The sequence below is a fragment of the Lissotriton vulgaris genome, chromosome 5 (genome assembly GCF_964263255.1).
Source record: "Lissotriton vulgaris chromosome 5, aLisVul1.2, whole genome shotgun sequence".
NCBI classification, from domain to species: domain Eukaryota; kingdom Metazoa; phylum Chordata; class Amphibia; order Caudata; family Salamandridae; genus Lissotriton; species Lissotriton vulgaris.
Genome location: NC_141693.1, coordinates 979,339,026 through 979,358,800, shown reverse-complemented (window position 1 = coordinate 979,358,800; position 19,775 = coordinate 979,339,026). Strand labels below are relative to the sequence as shown.

The 19,775-nt window shown below is 47.4% G+C and overlaps 1 protein-coding gene across 1 annotated transcript in view; it reads right to left on the bottom strand.

Annotated features, from left to right (window-relative positions):
* ADAM12 (ADAM metallopeptidase domain 12) overlaps nt 1–19,775 on the bottom strand; it is a 364,066-nt gene that overhangs the window by 262,429 nt on the left and 81,862 nt on the right. The window contains exon 5 of the mRNA XM_086919547.1: nt 18,151–18,259. Coding sequence (XP_086775673.1) covers nt 18,151–18,259 — 109 coding nt within the window. The remainder of the gene's footprint in view (nt 1–18,150; nt 18,260–19,775) is intronic.

Here is a 19,775-nt window from a genome sequence, read left to right as displayed (position 1 = left end):
CATATGAAACTGCGAGAGAAAAAATGGAGCCCAGCACCTGATAACATTTTATTGTAAACACGTTCCCTTACTGATTACAGACGCAGGACTAGTCAAGCCCGCTGCTGCCACTGCTGTTCAAGACACCTCGTATTTGCTGGCCCTAGCACAGAGTATAAGTGCTTCAAAAATGTCCACGTTCAGATGATAAAGAATTTGAATGTGCCTGCCAGTTCCAATTTCCCCAGTCTTCTTGAACCAGCAACCCACAATGTCTGAGCTTGTGAAAGGATTGAGGCGTGAGGGGGTTTACCTAAGGGCAATGGCCTGTGGGGGTCACACCATGAAAGAAATTCTAGATTCGCCAGGCCAGTTAAAGATCCTAATGGGAAGGTGGGAGGTGCAGCGCAGCCAGTGCACATAAAGGAGCAGGACGAGACGACCAGTAGCCTGCGAATGTGAGGGCAACGCGAGTTCTGTTGGTAGGCTGTACGTCCTGCATATTCAGAGCCTTCAACCTTATTTATTCTTGCAGAAGTGGGGCCTGGGTTGAATTCACTGCTTTCCTAGCACAGCTGAATGCCTCCTCCGTTCATGGGACAGGTGGCATTTCCAGGCCACTTCCTACTGCTGCTCCCCCGGACACCTGTCCGCTCCTCCTCTCTGGATGCTCCGGCTTCAGGCCCTGCTCTGTGACCTTCTGTATTGCAGAGCCCATATCACAGATGCTGCACCACAATTTTGAAGTGAAAGGCAGACCGGTGCATTTATTTTGCATCCGTCTTCACTTGGCCATGTCGATCTTGTTCCAGGTCGCAGTGTGAGCATCTGGGTGTGACTTTGGACCACAGTCACAGTCTCAAGATATCTTTGCAATTCAGGTAGGCTATCAATTTTGCACACTTGTCAATTCAATATGCGGGATAATGTAGAATACTGTTAGCTACATCCAGGATGTGGATTCTGTACTTTTTCTTGTCCTTACTATTGTAGAGTGCATAGTTCGAACTGAGGGACACTACTTGTTTGCACGATTGAGAGCTCCTTAACTGTGGTTGAAGGCACTGCCAGTTTCTTACAGTGTCTGCCAGTGTCTTAAAATGGTGTTCAGAATACATGGCCATCCAATTAATGGACTCTCTGAAGAGCGCTTAGGGCAGTGGTCACGCTTTTGAGTTGTAATTCTATGCAAACGGGTGTGATGGGGCCCACATCATGGGTGTACCAGTTGTCAAAATTTTGACAAGGTGAAAATAAAAGAAAATGCAGTGGTTGTTCGCTACTGAAAACTGATCCCTCTCTTTTACGCCCTACCACTTTCAAATTTCACCAGCCACCACTGGTAAACAAGTTTTCGAATGTTGCAGAAGTAGCATGCGATCCTTTTCTGTGACTACATAAGAATTATATCCTCACAAGGATGCATCAGAACCTTCAGATAGTAGACTAAAAGCCAGCCCAATGACATTTTCCATACATTTTCCTGGCCATTTCAACTTTTATCAATTACAAATATTGAAAACTTGAGAGATTTAAAAAATTCATCTGTGTTAACTAATGGAATATCCATAGCCCACCAGTCGGTTCTAATCAGCACAATCATCTGTGTTACAATTCTAGACCACTCAGATGTCTTATGTAGAAGCTCACTTGTAGTATACAGTGAGTATCCACAGCATTAACTGCCTGCAGTAATTGTATTTCCAACTTAGGTGTGGTGAACCCTGAAGGAGAGTAGGATCCGTTTCCGATAGTTACCCCCACTTTTTGCTGATGTGTCACTGTTTTCGACTTAAACTGTCTGGGATCCTGCTATCCAGGACCCCAAACTAGCTGCTTTTTCCTCTAAATTGATTGCCTGTCCTTTGAGTACACTCTAGATTGGATTCTGGGGTACCCTTATAAGTCCCTAGTATATGGTATACTATGTACCTAGGGCATAGGTACCCCAGAGGCCTCTCATTGGCTGCAGCATATATTGTGCCACCCTGAGAGCCCACTCAAACTGACACCACAGGTCTGCTACAGCAACCTGTGTAAGGTGGTGCATACACCTCTTACTTAGATATAGGTTCACTATATCTACCTTATGTCACTACACATATAAACCTTTCAGTCACCCCTATGGCAGGCCTTATCAATCCTGAAGGCAGAGTGCTGGGTTTTGTGTGAAAGGGTGCCCATGCATGAGCAGAGCCCCTGTGCAGCCTTCGGAATCTATCCTCCGGGGTTGTTAGTGATGCAGCCAAACCATATATACTTAACTGCATTATAACCTCACGGTAAATGCTAACTTTAAAATGGCTGCATAGAAACATGTCGCGTTTGGTGTCCAACACCTTGGAATCATGGTGTGGGAGGTATGATTCCACCCTTCTAGAGGGAGAAATATGACCATACCGGTACACCCGGTACCAGCTTTCTCGACCCTGACATCACAAGATGGATGCTGCCAGCCACAGACACGAGTCACAGGGAGGTGTGACCACCTCCCAGACAGGCTCTAGTGTATTGGGGCTGGGTGGGTGCACTCTGAGAGTGCTTCCATGTCTTCACTGGAGGCACATTTGGAGTGCCTGTGCATAGTCCAGCTCAAACCGGTTGCAGGGGCCATTTGCTCCTACTCTGGTGCAAAACTGAACAAAGAACATGGGTGTAGCCTCCCCTTTGTCCTGACCCTCCCATAGGAGGGTCACCAGAGTTTGTCCCACCCCTTCCTTGGGTATAAAGTAGGAACCCCTGACTACAGGACTTTAGATTTTACCTGGACTAAACTCTGCTACTGAAACCAAGTATTCTTCGATAATTTACGCTTTGCTGGACAACTGAAGAATCTCCCTTGGAGTAAAGGAGTTACTCCCCTGCAAGGCAGGCACCTGAAACGCATCTGACCGGTTTGCATCTACGAAGCTCCTGAAGACTCCGAAGATTTTTGCAACACTGGAGGTGTGTTCCCAAGTGTCCCCGAGGTCGACTAGTACTCTCAGCAAACCTGAGACCGCAGCCCTTGTGGGGACTGTGCAACCCGTACACTTATGTACCGTGTCCTTTTGCAGGAGCTTATGCTTTTTGGCGATCCCTGAGGCTGTGCTTTGGGCTACTTATAGTCCTGACCCTGAGCAGTAAGCGCACTGAAGATTTCCGGCCTACACTCCACCAGTGTTCCGTGGCCTGGTATTTTGTGAATCAGTTTGAGGTCCCTTTGCGATCCTTGGTCCATTGGCCTGTTGGCCCCTATGAAGGTAACTTTGACTTTCCATGGGATTTCCTGGTTGCTCCAGATGTGCCCTTAGTCTCCATTGCTTGGGGAGTCCCCAGGACCTTTCTGGTCCTCACCGAAGCATCTTTTCTCTGACCACGTGTGTTGCAATTGCCAAGGTTTGTTGGTATTCAATCCGTACACTGACCCGCCAGCACTTGACATCCTTCGTGGGACAGCTCAACTTTGGACGTTGGTCGTTTTCTGCTGGTCCCCGTGGTTGCAGAGTCAAGCTTCACCTCTTCTCAGGTGAAACACCCAACATCGGTGGGCATTCATCTACCGAGCCCCTGGTCACCCTGAAGCGACGTAGACTCTATCCCCTCTGCTTTAAGGTTTTTCTCATCTCCGATCAGGCTTGGATCACACCGGACATTTACAGCTTCACTGCAACAGGACTTTACAGCATCACGCCATTGAAACAACGAAGATTCCAGACACCACTTGACACCAATGCACCCGGTTTCCCTGGGTGAGGTAACACAGGTACTCCGGTACTCCACCCAGACCCCCTCAGCACCTCTTCTTACAGAACTGCATTGGCTTCCAATCCATCAACGGATTGAGTTTAAAACATGCTGTATAATTCACAAGGCTTTGGTCAATATGGGCCCTTCCTATCTTGCTGAGAAATTTCGGCCTTATGTCCCCTCTAGAACCCTAAGTTCCGGTGTTTAACATCTTCTGATGGTTCCACGAGTAAAAAAGGCCAGATTAGGAGGTAGAGCCTTTTCATATCGGGGACCACAGTTATGGAACAAACTTCCTCTTCCTTTAAAACAGTGCTCTGAACATCTACAATTTAGGAAAATTCTCAAGACTTTTCTTTTCTGTCAGTACTGATCTCTGTTAAATGCACTACTATCTTTTCACGCTCCCGCTGAAGCGCAGAGATACTCCTTCGGGGGTCGATTCTAGCGCTATACAAACAATTACAAATTACAAATTACTACAAAGGCCCCCCTGATACCACTACTTGTGGTAGGGGTTCCCTTTGAGAGGGTGGAGATTGACATTGTTGGTCCCAGGGATCCCCAAACTGCATCAGGGCAGATTCATGCTGGTGGTGGTGGACCATGCCACTAGGTATCCAGAGGCAATTCCCATTAGAACTACCACAGCTCCTGTTGCAGCTAGAACCCTCCTGGGAATCTTTTCCAGTGTGGGCTTTCCTAAGGAAGGAGGTAGTATCAGACAGAGTTGCAAACTTCATGTCTAGTTACTTGACTGCTATGTGGAAAGAATGTGGAGTAAATTACAAATGTACCACCTATTATCACCCACAATGCAATGGGTTAGTTGAGAGGTTCAACAAAATCCTCAAGGGCATGATTAAAGGTCACCCAGAAAAGCTTAGGCGCAGATGTGACATACTTTTTCCCTGCCTTCTCTTTGCCTACAGAGAGGTCCCATAGAAGGGGGTTGGTTACAGCCCTTTTGAACTTCTGTTTGGACATCCAGTTAGGGGTCCATTATGTCTAGTGAAAGAGGGATGGGAGTTACCTCTCAAAACCCCTAAACAGGATATTGTGGACTATGTACTTGGTCTCCGCTCCAGGGTGGCTGAGTACATGAAGAAGGCAACTAAAAACTTCGAGGCTAGCCAGGAATTGCAAAAAGCCTGGCTTGACCAAAAGGCTGTCTTCACTGTTTACTAACCAGGACAGAAAGTATGGGTGTTGGAGCCTGTGGCCCCAGCAGCCCTCCAAGACAAATGGAGTGGCCCTCATACAAAGAATCAGCGGAAGGGAGAGGTTACCTACCTGGTGGACCTTGGAACTCCCAGGAGCCCCCAAAGGGTGCCCTGTGTCAATAGGCTCAAACCATATATTGACAGGGCAGACCCAGGCTTGCTCATGGGCACTGATGAAGGGCAGGAGGAAGAGAGTGATCCACTTCCTGACCTGCTCTCACAGAACCCTGATGATTGTTCAGTTGATGGTGTAGCCTTGGCAGGCAGCCTCACTGTCCAGCAGCAAACAGATTGCAGAAAAGTTCTTAATCAGTTAGACATATGTTTTCACTGACTCCAAGTTAGACTACCTGGTGCACTCATGAAGTGGACACTGGGGACAGTCTGCCTGTTAACAATAAGATTTACAGGCAACCTGACCATGTCAGCGACTGCATCAGAACTGACATCCAGAAGATGTTGGATTTGGGAGTGATTGAACCCTCAGATAGCACTTGGGCTAGTTCAGTAGTCTTAGTACCCAAACCTCACACCCAGAATGGTAAGAGAGAGAGATGAGGTTTTGTGTTGACTACAGGGGTCTCAATGCAGTCACTAGGACTGATGCCCATCCAATACCAAGGGCAGATGAGCTTATAGATACTTTGGCCTCAGCCAAGTTTCTGAGCACATTTGACCTGACAGCTGGCTACTGGTAAATCAGATTAGCTGAGGATGCAAAGCCAAAAACAGCATTTTCAGGCTCCTAGTAGGCACTACCAATTTGTGGTGATGTCTTTGGTTTGAAGAATGCACCTGCCACTTTTCAAAGGTTGGTTAATAAAGTCCTTACAGGCCTGGAAGCCTATAGTGCAGCATATCTAGATGATATTGCTGGCTTTAGCTCCACCTGGGCGGATCACCTGGTCCACCTGAGAAATTTTTTGGAGGCCCAGCAGAAAGCAGGCCTCACTATCAAGGCCACCAAGTGCCAGATAGGGCAGAGTCAGGTTTTATACCTGGGCCACCTTGTCGGTGGAGGTCAGGTTCAACCATTGCGGAGCAAAATCCAGACCATCATGGACTGGGTTGCTCCAACCACCCAGACTCAGGTCAGAGCTTTCTTGGGCCTGACTGGGTACTATAGGAGGTTTTTCAAAGGTTAGGGATCCATAGTGACCCCTTTGAATGACTTAACTACCAAGAGAATGACCAACAAAAGTTCATTGGACAGTAAGCTGTCAAAAAGTATTTGATGACCTGAAGCAGCCCATGTGCACTGCTCCTATTCTGCAAAGTCCTGACTACTCCAAACAATTCATTGTCTGAACAGATGCATCTGAGTTGGAGGTAGGGGCTGTGTTATCACAATTGAATGATGAGGGTCAGGATCAGCCAGTAGCTTTTATTATCAGAAGGCTGACCCTCAGAGAGAAACGTTGGTCAGCTATTGAGAGGCAAGCCTTTGCTGCGGTTTGGGCTCTGAAGAAGCTTAGGCGATACTTGTTCGGCACTCACTTCATTGTTCAAGCAGACCATAAGCTCCTTTTATAGCTAAAACAGATGAAGAGTTCTTGAGGTTGTCCATTTCCCTACAGGGGATGGACTATGCAGTGGAACATAGACCTGGGTGTAACCATGCCAATGCAGATGGACTCTCCAGATATTTCCACTTCGAACATGAAGACTCTACTGGTCAAGGTTAGTTTAATGCCCTGACGTTTGGGGGGGGGGGGGGGTTGTAGGAGAGTAGGATCTGCTTCCGATAGTTACCCCCACTTTTTGCCGATATTTTACTGTTTTTGACTTAGACTGGCTGGGATCCTGCTATCCAGGACTCCAGCCTAGCTGCTTTCTCCTCTAAATTGATTGGATGCACTTTAGGTACACTCCAGATTGGATTCTGGGGTGCCCTTATAAGTCCTTAGTATATGGTATACTATGTACTTAGGGCATAGGTACACAAGAGACCTCCCAGGGCCTGTAGCATGTATTGTGACACCCTGAGAGACCACTCAAATTGAAACCACAGGTCTGCTATTGCAACCTGTGTAAGCTGGTGCATGCACCCCTTACTCAGATATAGGTTCACTATATCTACCTTATATCACTACACATATAAACCTATCAGTCACCCATACGGCAGGGCTTATCAATCCTGAAGGCAGGGTGCTGGGTTTTGTGTGAGAGGGTGCCCATGCATGAGCAGAGCCACTCTACAGCCTTCGGAATCTATCCGGTGTTGTTAGTGATGCAGCCAAACCATATATACTTAAGTGCATTTTAACCTTGCGTTAATGCTAACTTTAAAACGGCTGCATAGAAACATGTCGTGTTTGGTGTCAAACACCTTGGAATCATACCTCCACACCAGTAACTGGTGTGAGAGGTATGATTACACCCTCCTAGAGGGAGAAATATGACCACACTAGTACACCCGGTACCAGTTTTCTCAACCCTGGCTTCACAGGATGGATGCTGCCAGCCACAGACACGAGTCTGCCCTCCTGCTGCTGGACGAAATTCCAGCAAGGGAAGGCATGACAAAAGGTTTCCTGTCATAGGGAGGTGTGACCACCTCCCAGACAGGCTCTACTGTATTGGGGCTGAATGGATACACTCTGAGAGTGCTTTGATGTCTGCACTGGGGACACATTTGATGTCCCAGTGCATAGTCCAGCTCAAACCAGTTGCAGGCGCTCCTGCTCTGGCACGAAACTGGACAAAGGACATGGGTGTAGCCACCCCTCTGTTCTGACCCTCCCATAGGTGGGTCCCCAGAGTTTGTCCCACCCCTTCCTTGGGTATAAAGTAGGAACCCCTGACTGCAGGACTTTAGATTTTACCTGGACTAAACTCTGCTACAGAATCTTTCGACGATCTACGCTTTGCTGGACAACTGAAGAATCTCCCTTGGAGTAAAGGAGTTACTCCCCTGCAAGACAGGCACCTGAAACGCATCTGACTGGTTTTCATCAACAAATCTTCTGAGGACTCAGAAGATTTCTGCAACACAGGAGGTGGGTTCCCAAGTGTCCCCGAGGTCGACTAGTACTCTCAGCAAACCTGAGACCCGCAGCCCTCGGGGGCACCGTGCAACCCGTACCCCTGTGCCCTGTGTCCTTTTGCAGCAACATATGCTTTTTGGTGATCCCTGAGGCTGTGCTTTGGGCTACTTGTAGTCCTGACCCCGAGCAGTAATTGCACTGAAGATTTCCAGCCTACACTCTACGAGTGTTCCATGGGCTGGTATTTTGTAATTCAGCACGAGGTCCCTTCACGATCCCTGGTCCCTTGGCCTGTGGGTCCCTGTGAAGATAACTTTGACTTTCTGTGGGCTTTCCTGGTAGCTACACATTTGCCCTGCCTCTCCTTCACTTGGGGAGTCCCCAGGACCCTGCTGGTCCTCACCGGACCATCTTTTCTCTGACCGCGTGGGTTGCAGTTGCCAAGGCTTGTTGGTGTTCAATCCAGACATTGAGCCCCCAGCACTCGACATCTTTTGTGGGACAGCTCACCTCCGGACTTTGGTTGCCGTCGACATCTCCTGGTCCCGTGGCTGCAGAGTCAAGCTTCACCTCTTCTCAACTGAAACACCCGACATTGGTGGGCACTTGTCTGCCGTGCCCCTGGTCACCCTGAAGTGACCTAGACTCTTTCCCCTCTGCTTTCAGGTTCTTCTCATCTCCGATCCAGGCTTGGATCACACCGGACACTTTTCAGCTTCACTGCAACAGGACTTTACAGCATCACGCCATTGAAACAACGAAGATTCCAGACACCACTTGACACCTATGCACCCGGCTTCCCTGCGTGAGGTAACACAGGTACTCCGGTACTCACAAGAGTGCTGGCCTTAGAACCTTCTAAGTTTGAAAGGGTTTGCTTAAAGTTCTCTCCTAAGTGTCCTTAATCTCTAAAATTCCAACCGCAACTTTCCCATAGAGTTGTACGGAGCTCGCTTTCTGTGTTCTCACACGGCTGCCGTCCTCCGTGGATCCCCTGTGTCACTACCTTGGGTGGGTCCTTGGAGTCCCAGTGATTCTACGTGCTCTAGGCACTGTGTCTAGTCAAGTAGTAGTTGTTATACCAATTTCTTAGTATATGGTTTGGTCTCCTCCTGGAGCCCACTGTGTATTGTGCTATTTACTGTCGTTCCAGTGATTTAATATTGTGTGCTTTGTTCTCTAATCTCATAAAGAAGTTAGTAGAGAGTATTTAGTAATAAATACATATATTTTATATATTCCTTGTGTGGTTTTCCTTTCATTTGGTCATTCAGGAGGTTATAATCTGGTAAACCAAGCTGCTCTACATTCCTTCGAGACTTAGCCTGTTCTTTAGTTTGGTGGGAATATCAGGCAAGAATGCTGTCAACGTAGAAATTCCAAGTAAAGTATATATGCACTTTAGAAGGTGCAATTGAATAAAATCACACCAACAGCTGTTCCTCCACAGCAACATTGTGTGATGCTAAATTATGAATAAACCAAGAATCAACAAGGCCAATATGATTAGGATACAACTGTGCAGACCTATTGGCTTGTTTGATGCACACGAACAGCAGCTGTCATGTTTTGGAGAACCAAAGAGCGCACAGGAGCCAAGGTAGACACCTCTATATTCTTTTTTTATTTGTACACAGGTATGAACATATCACCGGCCATGCATCGCAAGCAGGTCCTCAACTGTTCTGTACCCTCCCCTTCCTGTCCCCAACACTTCCTGCTGCTTACCACAACGGGCCAAGAAGTGGTGTCTTCAAGTTCATGGTGTCCAGGACATCTCCCCACTTTTTCGACAGAGTGACTGAGAAGGCAAGTGCCTGATGCGAGAGAGATATAGAGTGAGAATATTACATGGTTTCATACGTTTTCGATCAGCCGCTGGTTTTTCCAAATCTGTCATATTAGGAGGAGGCCATCCAGTGATGGGGCAGGTCTTTCTTTGGCTGCTTCATTTAGTTAGTTCCTTTCGCAGTCTTTTTTGGACTGCATTGCATCTGTCGCTCTGTTATCTTTGTTTCCATGCCATACTTCCTCTTCAGCTATGTTGAATCTTTTGAAGTGAGAGATTATGGAGTGGGACCGAGACGTGGCAATTATCATTTTGCCTTTAACCCTGGGGACAGTTAGGGCCTGGGGTAAAAAAAAAATGAGTGTCCGACTTCTGGGTTTGCAACTGTAGCACTAACATTTGGTCACTGGATTTGAGCATGGGCATGTGACTGCTTAGCTTTGTGTGTGTGCTTGCTTTTTTATCTTCGCCATGGCCTTTCTGAAGTGAGACGCTATCAAATCATGATCATGACCTTGTCTTTTGGTTGTGGAAGTTGGGTCTGGCTCTTTCTCCATAGTGCAAGTTCCAGGGAGCACTTCCCTGTGGAGCTATGGAGTGTGTTACGACAGTTGCAAAGTCTTTACCATAGGGCTTGGCCAATTAATATGTGCGTCAGCTTCGTCCTTTGCACTTCCTTCTCTGCAGTGGCCATGAATCTCTTGGCCATGCCACTGGCTTGCGGCCACAGAGGTGTACTTTTCCGATCATGTATACCCCAGTACATCATGAACCTGTGAAACTCTTCTCCTGAGCATGGGACCCATTGTCAGTTTTGACTGCGAGGGGGTCAATCCAGGCTGCAAAGATTTCATCAATGACAGGTAGTGTGGCAGTTGCTAACATTAACAGTACTTGGCTTACCAGAGGGAAATAAGAGTACTCATCAATGAGAACCAGTAAGTTTCCGCCGCCAGTTTCCAGGAGGTCGATAGAAGTCAGCTGCCAGTGTTGTCCATACTGCATCTGGGAGGTCAGACATTTGTTTAGGTCTTGAAGGCTTTTTTGTGCTTTGACATAGTGGCATGTTTGAGTAATTTCTTCTAGCATACGAGCTAATCCCGGAATATCTACGCTCTCTCTGAGTGTTTCTTTGGTTGCTACTGTCCCCTGTGACACGTGCGAGATTGATGATTTACTGATGTAGTCCGAGAAATTACTATTCTGTTGCCACAAAGACTATTTCTTGTTCTGTTTCAAACTCCTCCTCTTGATGTTTTTGAATGCGAGTATCTTGTCTTTGCGGACTCCTGTGTCATAGTGAACGTTATTAACGTGTCTCCACTGTTGTTTTTTCAAGATGTTTCTCACCTCCTCCAGAGTGCTGTCACTGCATGAATGTTGCACAAGTTCTTCTGGCTTGATCTATCTTGGAGAGTTCTGTCACAGCTCATAGTTAACGTACTCCTCTTCCATCGATGATGTGGTGCACATGCTTGGGAGATTGTGTTCTGAGGGAGACTTCTAACTGCAGATTCCTCACCATGTGAATTCCCCAGGAGCAAGATTGGATGTGGAAACTTTACAGCAATTCCTTCACTTGTCATTAGGTTGGGTGGTTCGCTGTTCTGCATTAGCTCTGTTACGGCTTGGATTTGACAACTATATATGCATCACATCTGCATGCTGACATTAGTTCCTTTCTTGCTGCGCCTTCCATCACAGATCCAGACGCCAGATGCCAGATGCCTCTTGACAGAACTTTCCCTCAAGAAAACTTGTTTTTTCTATCAAAACTCTTACTGCGTGCAGATATGAGCCCCAAAATGACAGGGGTTCAGTCTGTGTTGTGATTGTCAATGACAGATGCAGTTAACAGAACTATTCAAAGTAGGCCTGTGGTGCTTCGGCACCCAGCACTACACAAACTCCTGCTTGTGTTTTGCTAAAATAAACCGCGAGGACATTTGAGAGTGCCTCTCAAGCTAGCAATTGCTCAACTCTGGAAGAAGTTGCAGAAGCAGTGCCGGACCCTGATCAAGGCGTGTTCATGCACCTGCTCCTGGGATGGATACCAAGACAACTCCACATCAAGATCCAAGAATTCAGATAGGTGAAAGAAACACAAACAAAACAAGAAATCAAATCACGGTTCTCCATCATGCGACCAATGTCATGCGACTCTCTGGGTACCACTAAGCCTTGGAGCTGCTCTACAGAGCTGATTCCACAAGTGCTTTTACTTGACTTTGCCGCCCCCCACCCTTCAGCGGACAGCCACGGTAGACTAAATGTGTCATCTGATGGAGGCCTTTGCAATCATCTTTGGTACTCCACCGTATCCCTCTGGAGTGCCTCCGGGCCCTAAGGATTTAAGGTGGATCCGTCCTGAATACTGACCTCACCACCTGCCCACCATCCTCAAAATATAGCTCCACTTGCTCTAGCCCCAGCGCAAAGTTCAATGCCACCAACAATGCCGAAAACACCTAAACTGGCTAGAGCCCCGATTCCAGACCTGATTGTTTCATTTGAATTGGAAGCTAAACCCCTCGGTCTCCAACATGTTATTTTACTTTTTCTGACACTAATTAGCCATTTTACGGTCAGGATGTTGAAGGGGTGTGTTTAATTATGAGGGCAATGTTTTCGAGGAAAATGCCAGTGGGTTGGATGTCTCTCCTGACATTGACTTAAGCTCACCAAAACCTGTGGCCACAGAAGAGTCTGCTTCCTTTGCAACAGTCATCTGGAAGGCGGTCAAAGTTCTCAACCTCAAACTGCCAATGCAGGAGGTGAAAACCAACATGTTGACAGAGATTCTTAACCCGGAAGCTACCACTCACGAAGCTCTGCTTCCTTTCAATCGGAACTTAAAAGTTGTACTTATGGGCAACTAGTTGAAACCAAGATCTTCCCCACAGGTCAACAGACAGGTTGCAAGTCTGTACAGCCCTGCTACCAGAGGACCAGATTTTCTGATACAATGTCTGACCCCAGAGAGCTTGTAGATCAGCTACACAGGCCTATCTGAGTGCCCCTGGTCACCCTGAAGTGACCTAGACTCTTTCCCCTCTGCTTTCAGGTTCTTCTCATCTCCGATCCAGGCTTGGATCACACCGGACTAACATGCTGTTCGATAGCTCAAAACGTTTCAGGGCAAGGGCTGACTAGGCCCTCGAGAAATTTAAAGAAAGCAAAGCCACTGATCGCTCTCTGGGCCTAGCTCAGGCAGCTCAGCAGTATCCTCAACACAACACCCATTTGGGGGATATCTGCAGTGTCACTACCAAATGGGCCTCATAGGCAAAAGGACTGTCAGCTCTTTGAAGAGTAAGGGCTGGGGAGCCGGTTAACAAAGTGCAGGAGAACAAGGGTAGCACACTTCTCAGACCACAACCCCTACCCTACAGCCAGAGAAGCAAAACCATTTCAATTTGTCTTTGGCAGCATAGGATCACCGGTAGAAGGTCGGGTCACCTTTCACCTCCCCCGTGGGGACTAGTTAGTTACTAGTTATTAGGCTGGCTGCCTTCACACTGGGTTGCACGCACTCTTTGGTTAAATTGATTGTAGCAATTATTGTCTATTGATTATTCAGTGGGAGTGTGCGGACTCTCCTAAAGTTTAGCTAGAGGCCTATGCCCCATCTTCAGTCTTCGTCCTCTAAACTTCTTCCAGAAGAACAAATTCAAGATGCTTACCCTGGCCCAAGTTCTATCTGCCCTGGCTCTAGGAGACTAGATGGTGACACTCGGCTTGCAGGAGGCATATTTTCTTATTCTTGGACTGTAGTTCCAGGTAGGCCAAGAGCACTTCTAATCCTTTGTGCTCCCCTTTGGCCTGACCAGTGCACCTTGGGTGTTCACAAAGGTGGTGGTGGTGGTGTTAGTCACATCCCATCTGCAGAGATTGTGTATACCAATCTTCCCATACCTTGACAACTGGCTACTGAAGGTGACTTCACCTCAAGCAGTCATAAGCCATCTCCAGATGATGGCCGACCTGCTGTCATTGTTGGTTTTCCCCATCAATGTGGCAAAGTCGCACCTGACTTGTTCACAGCTTCTCCCTTTTCATCTGAGCCATCCTGGATATAGTACTTTTTCAAGCTATCTGCCTGCCTCAACGAGTCCAAGACATTCAGGCTGTAATCCAGATGTTTCAACCCTTGACCTGGGTCCCATTGAGAGTGGCTCGGAGGCTTCTAAGCCTCTTAACCTCCTGCATCCTGCTTCTGGATCACAACAGGTGGCAATGCAGGCTCTGTATTGGGATTTGAAGTGTCAGTAGGCTCAGCATCAAACAACCTGTCAGACTCCAGCCAGATGTTGAAGTAGAGTCCAAAAGGTCTGCAGTGGTGGCTGCTTGACAGCAATTGGATAGACAGCAGACTGCATCATTGCTAGGTTGGAGAGGTCACCTGGGAAAGGTGGAGATCAGAGGACTCCGGTCTGTGGTGGAGGCTCACTTCCACATCAACTTGCTAGTTGTGTGTGATTCGCTTGGCACTGAAAGTGTTTCTCCAGATTATCAAAGGGGAATGGGTGCAGGTGCCCATGACAACATGAACAACATGTGGTATTAAAGGGTGATGTGGGTTTGTGGGTTCTTTTAGAAGGCTTTGGAAGTGCATGTATGCAAAGGGCGTCATTCTGATGATCCAGGTCCTGAAAGGATCTTTAAACACTGGAGCTGACATACTCAGCCGACACTGGCTATCATATCACGAACTGTGGTTACACTCAGAGGTGCTGCAGAGCATCTTCCAACAATGGGGAGAAACCTGGCTTGATCTATTTGCTACTGCAGAGTACACACATTTGCGCATGGGCATTCCCAAGGCAGTTCTCCCTCGAAGATGCGTTTCACCAGAATTGGAGGCCGGGACACCTGCATGTCTTTCTGCCCCTCATCTCATGCCGAGAGTATTCAAGAAGATCAATAGAGACTGGGACCAAGTCATCCTAGTGGTCCCAAACAAACTAATCAAGCAGCGTTCCTTCACACAGTAGTCACACCCTTCCACATAGGACAATTTATCTCCTTGCTGGTTTTCTATGCAACGTCTCATCTCTCCAAGGAGGAGGAACTGCCTCATCTCCTCGACCATAAATGGGCACTTAGCATGACTCCACTGAGGAATCTTCATGACCACACAAGGCTCAGAGGAGTCACTCAGGACAGATTCAAGCCTGGCCGCAGCAGCATGAGGTCACGTGTGTTCTGCCTCCTTCTCGCTTGCTGACACCGGGAGTGGGAAGGAACAGACAGGCTGACCGAGCAGCCCTCCCCAGAAACTGAAGAAATGACCAATCACTGCATGGCTTCACAATTAGCCATTACAGTAATTGGTCATGCTCCGTGGGAAGAGCCCCCCAACCCTGCAGTTCCCCACATGTACAAAAACTGCACTCAGCCAATCCAGATGCTGCATGAGAGCAGTGCCAGGATTGGCTTGTGCAGGCAAACTCACCGCTCATTAAGAGACCAGGTTGCAGCTTTGATCAACTTCCGCTCCCCTACTGTGCAGGTGGAGAGAAGCCTCTCCTCTGTGTGTCGAGTTGGCCGGAGAAAGGCAGACGGCCAACCCAACATGCACGCTTTGTGCCATAAGCTCACTTCCACTGGTATGCTGCTAATATGTAAATGGGAGCCCCACCTCCTTAAGAGCAGCCGACGCCCCACAACATGGCTAAAGGCTGACTGCCCTGGGCTGAATAACAAATTGAAAGTTTTACGTGTATTAATAAATATTTATTTACATGTAGTAGGGGCCAATTTATGAGTGTGGCAATGCCCTAATGGAGGCATCGCCTCTGGAGATGAGGCTGGGATCTGTCTTCGCTCCTCTGCTCACCTTTGTTTACTAGATGCCTTGTTTCGAAGAGGCAAGAAGAACACAGGAGTCAAGGTGCCTTTTTCAGCAACGGCCCGTGCAGGAAAGAGAAGTGGGGCTGGTTGTGGGGGGGCGGAGGATTTCAACAGAGGACCACGAGGGAAATTTAAATAAAAATTAATTTCCCCTTATTGTCGCCAGTCAAAATTCCCACCCCTGCCCCCCACAACCAGCCCCACCTCTCTTTCCTGCACAGGCTGTTGCTGACAAAGGCACCTTGACTCCTGTGTTCTGCTTGCCTATCCGAAACATGGGCCCCTCTGCCCTACCACTCTTCCCTGCATGGGCCGCTGCTAGCCTTTGTATTCTTTATTTCTTTGCAAACAGGTATGGGCATAATCACGGGCCATGCATACGAGCAGGTCCTCTTCCTTCCACTTCGTCCCCAGGTCCTTGAGTTTTCTGTTTCTCTCTTTCCTGTCCTCATCACTTCCTGCTCCTCCCCACCAGCCGCCCAGGAAGTGGTGTCCTCATGGTTCTGGTGTCCATGAGAGCATCCATATTGAAATGCTTTATATTTGGCTTCAAGAAAAGTATTCTAAGATGGCCTCCATACGTTCAGCTGCTAGAGACCAACTTGAATGGTTTAAAAGCAAAAATAAAAAAATCCCAAGTAACCCTTTTGGGCATACATACACACATGCATGGTTCGGCATTTTATATTGGTTTGAAAGCCATTCCAATTAGCTACCAGCGTTATAGCAGTGGAGGGCAAGCAGGTGCCAGAGGAACTCATTTTTTAATAACGAGAGCGGGAGCACGAAAGACGGTGGGATCACAGAGAAATGGGGAGGAAATAGTCCCTCACAGACTGTAATCTTATGTTCTGGCAGTAGAGAAAGGATACAACTCAACCAATCACATAAGGGTGAAACCAAAATGCTCTTTGGGGGAAACCAACGCAAGAATAGGGACAAAAGCTATTGAATCAGAAGCAAAGAAACAAGATAGACAAACCATGTTATCTTAAATAAGGGACTGCCATAAAGCCCATTCAGTTTTCTGTATTGTTCACAATTGGCCTTTAACAGCAAACTGCTAAATCTGTCTAGGCAAGTCCTCAAAAGGATCAGCTTTGGAAGGGTGACTCTGCATGCACTTTAATGTGGGCTTAGTAGTATATAAATATTAGAGCAATGGTTTCGATAGCAATGTTTTACTCTGTTTTGCTTTCTGTTTTAAAGGGCCAGCCATGGCAACCAAAGGATTTTAAGGAGCACTGTAGTGTGAGACAAAATATTTAATTTAAAAATGGAGTTGAATGGGTGGAACATTGCTTTTTTGTGTACGTGAGATTGTTTTATTGTTAATTGCTTCAATTAATTGCAAACAATAAAATATAATTTGATAATCAATTTTTATTGAATTTTCTGGAGAAAATAAATTCATTGGTAGCAAAGCACAAAGCACAGTTACAACAGTTCCCCTCCTTGGCGACAACAAAACACAGTACGATCACCCTGAGTAGTTACTTTAGGGTCCATATACCACATTAACATAGCAAGACATGGACCTTCAAGATGGTAATAAGCCAAACCATTTGCCCCACCCTTTACCAAACAGTTCCGGGCAACCCCGGGCCTCAAAAAGAGACTCCTCTTGTATCCCACACCAATTCAGGCCCCTCCTCCATTTCCGCAGCGTGTGGGCCGCAGTCTGGGACCAACTCGCTGCAATGTCCCGCTGCGCCACCGCCACAGCTGTCCCCAGGAAACGCTTGTCAGCCCTAGAGCCATCTAATCCATCAAATACCCCCAACAGCAAGTGTCTCGGGTTGTGGGGGACCTCCAACCCCAGGGCCCGTGTGAGTTCAAGTTCTACCCCCATCCAGAACGGCTCAAGGGCCGGGCATGACCATGCCATGTGGTAGAAGTCCGCCGGAGTACAGGCACAGCGCGCGCATGCCGGGGAAGCTCTCATGCCGGCTCGGAAGAGACGTGCCGGGGTGAGGTACGCCATGTGGAGGTAGTAAAGTTGGACCAGGCGTAACTTAGAGGATGTAGTCAGGCTTTTGGTTGCCATAAGAGCGTCCCGCCAGTCCGCTTCTTCTAAAGGACCCATCCATCCCTCCTACCGCTCCCTAAGCCGATCTAGAGATGTAGGGCAATTGTTTACCAGTGTTCGGTATATAATGGACACATCCCACTCCCCAGGTTCCCCATCATCACCTGGGCTTCCAGAGGGCTAAATTCCGGGAGAGAGGTGGGTGTTGGATGGTGTGCGTGGAGAGCATGACGGAGTTGTAAGTATTTATAAAACTGGGAGTGGCAAAGGGCATGTCTGTATTGCAGGTCAGAAAAGGAGCGCATGTGATCCCCAACCCACACGTCCCCAAGCAGCGAAATCCCCACCAAGTCCCAATGGGGGAAGCAAACAAAACATTTTATCTGATCAACAAATGGTCTAATATTTCAGATAGTGTTGCGAAAATAACAGTGGATGGGTGGAAAGCGGTACTGTAAACTTCTGCACTAAAAACGTTCTCTGTTCTGTTGATTCTAAAACAAGAGGCATACACAGTTATCTCTTAAGACAGTTAAAAATAAATGTATCATATTCACTCACCTGCAAGTCTAATTGGTCCACTGTCCAAACTGCCTCCTAAGCCTGGTTTGTCACAAAATGGAGGGGCCCAATCTGCATCACAGTGGCAGTTTTTTTTATTGTTACACACCTTAAAAATATCAATATATTTTTATTTTAGAAACATTGTTTATGACAAAATAATAGGTCAAAATAGTTCTGAATCACTTACAGACAATCCTAAATCATAACTGTCAATGTTTTACCTGATGTGCTTCGCTATGGAATGAGAAAATGTATAATACTTGCCATTGAGCCACGGCATTAGGTGATTACTGATAGCAATGCAGTAATACTAATGTTCTCGGATACTTTTCTCTACCAAGTGAGGCCTGAAATCATTTTACACTTCGAACACTGCAAAGTTATTTACAGAGTACTCCCTGTTCTAACGTGAAATGCAAAGCTCCTGTCTGTGTGTTTGTACCAAGTTTTAGGCTTTTCGCATGGAGAAGTGAGTATACTGCACTTACGTATGGTAGTAATATTTGCACGTATGTTCCCTGCGAAATCCCACCCACTACCGACAGTTAACCTGCTAACTCATTTGGAGGAGAAGAAGGAAGCAAGTGGCATAATATCCACTTTTGCCGTAAAATAGCGTGTGTCACTGGAAATATTAAAGCATTATGCTTAACTGGTACCATACCCAAACCTCAGCCCATCAAACTCATTCCCATCCCTAGGGTGGAAAGCTGCAATCTTAGGCTAACCAATTAAAAAGGGAGAGAGTTGTCTCAATCTGAAAAATGATATAACCGTAGAAAAGATAGATTTTTATTTCAAGGTTCACTTCTTGTTCGTGCAAATTCTGTTTTCGAACAACGCATTACACCTTGGCTGTATCCTTGTTAGTCTTTTTTGCATTTGTGTAGTGTAGTTTTAATCATTCCTATATCACCAAGGTGCCTCAATAGGTATGATGCGGTTCATAATGTCCCCAGTTCAAAATGACAGTGGCAGTGCGTCCATTAGGGCGCTGGGGTGTTGACCCACACGGACACGCCCGCAGCTCCCTCGGCAGCTGTCTGAACTGACAATGCATGTCAGTCAGCTTGACACCAGACTGCCCACCCCCTTCAGAGTCTGAAGCGGCTGGGCGGTCCGGCATCATGCTGACTAACATGCATTGTCAGGCCAGGTGGTGGCGCGGAGTGGACAGCAGGCAGCAGCACAAGTGTGCATGCTGGGTTTAGGTCAGATAATTTTTCAGACCAGCCAGTCATGCGCACTAGTGTTGAGTTTGACTGGCAGCAGCGCATTAAGAGAGCGAGGGTTGATCAACATCACAATCCCTGTCTCCTAAACGGCGGGCTGGGGGCGAGTATCCCTGCTAAGCCAATCCTGGCGCTGCTGAAGCAGCGTCAGTATTGACTGAGAGGGGTTGCCACTCCAGTGACACAGCTGTTCCTGTTGAGAAGACGTTGAAGGCACCAACGCGGGACCCCGGCCCGGTAAATTAAGTTTTCTTTTTTTAAATTGTAATTTTAAACTCCCCTTGCCCCTGCGCGACCCACCCGCGAGTATTAGCCGTGACTGCCTCCTCCCCTACCTCAGCTCTTTCTTTGAGCTTTCTTCACTCACACCGTCAGTGGTTGCAATGGGTG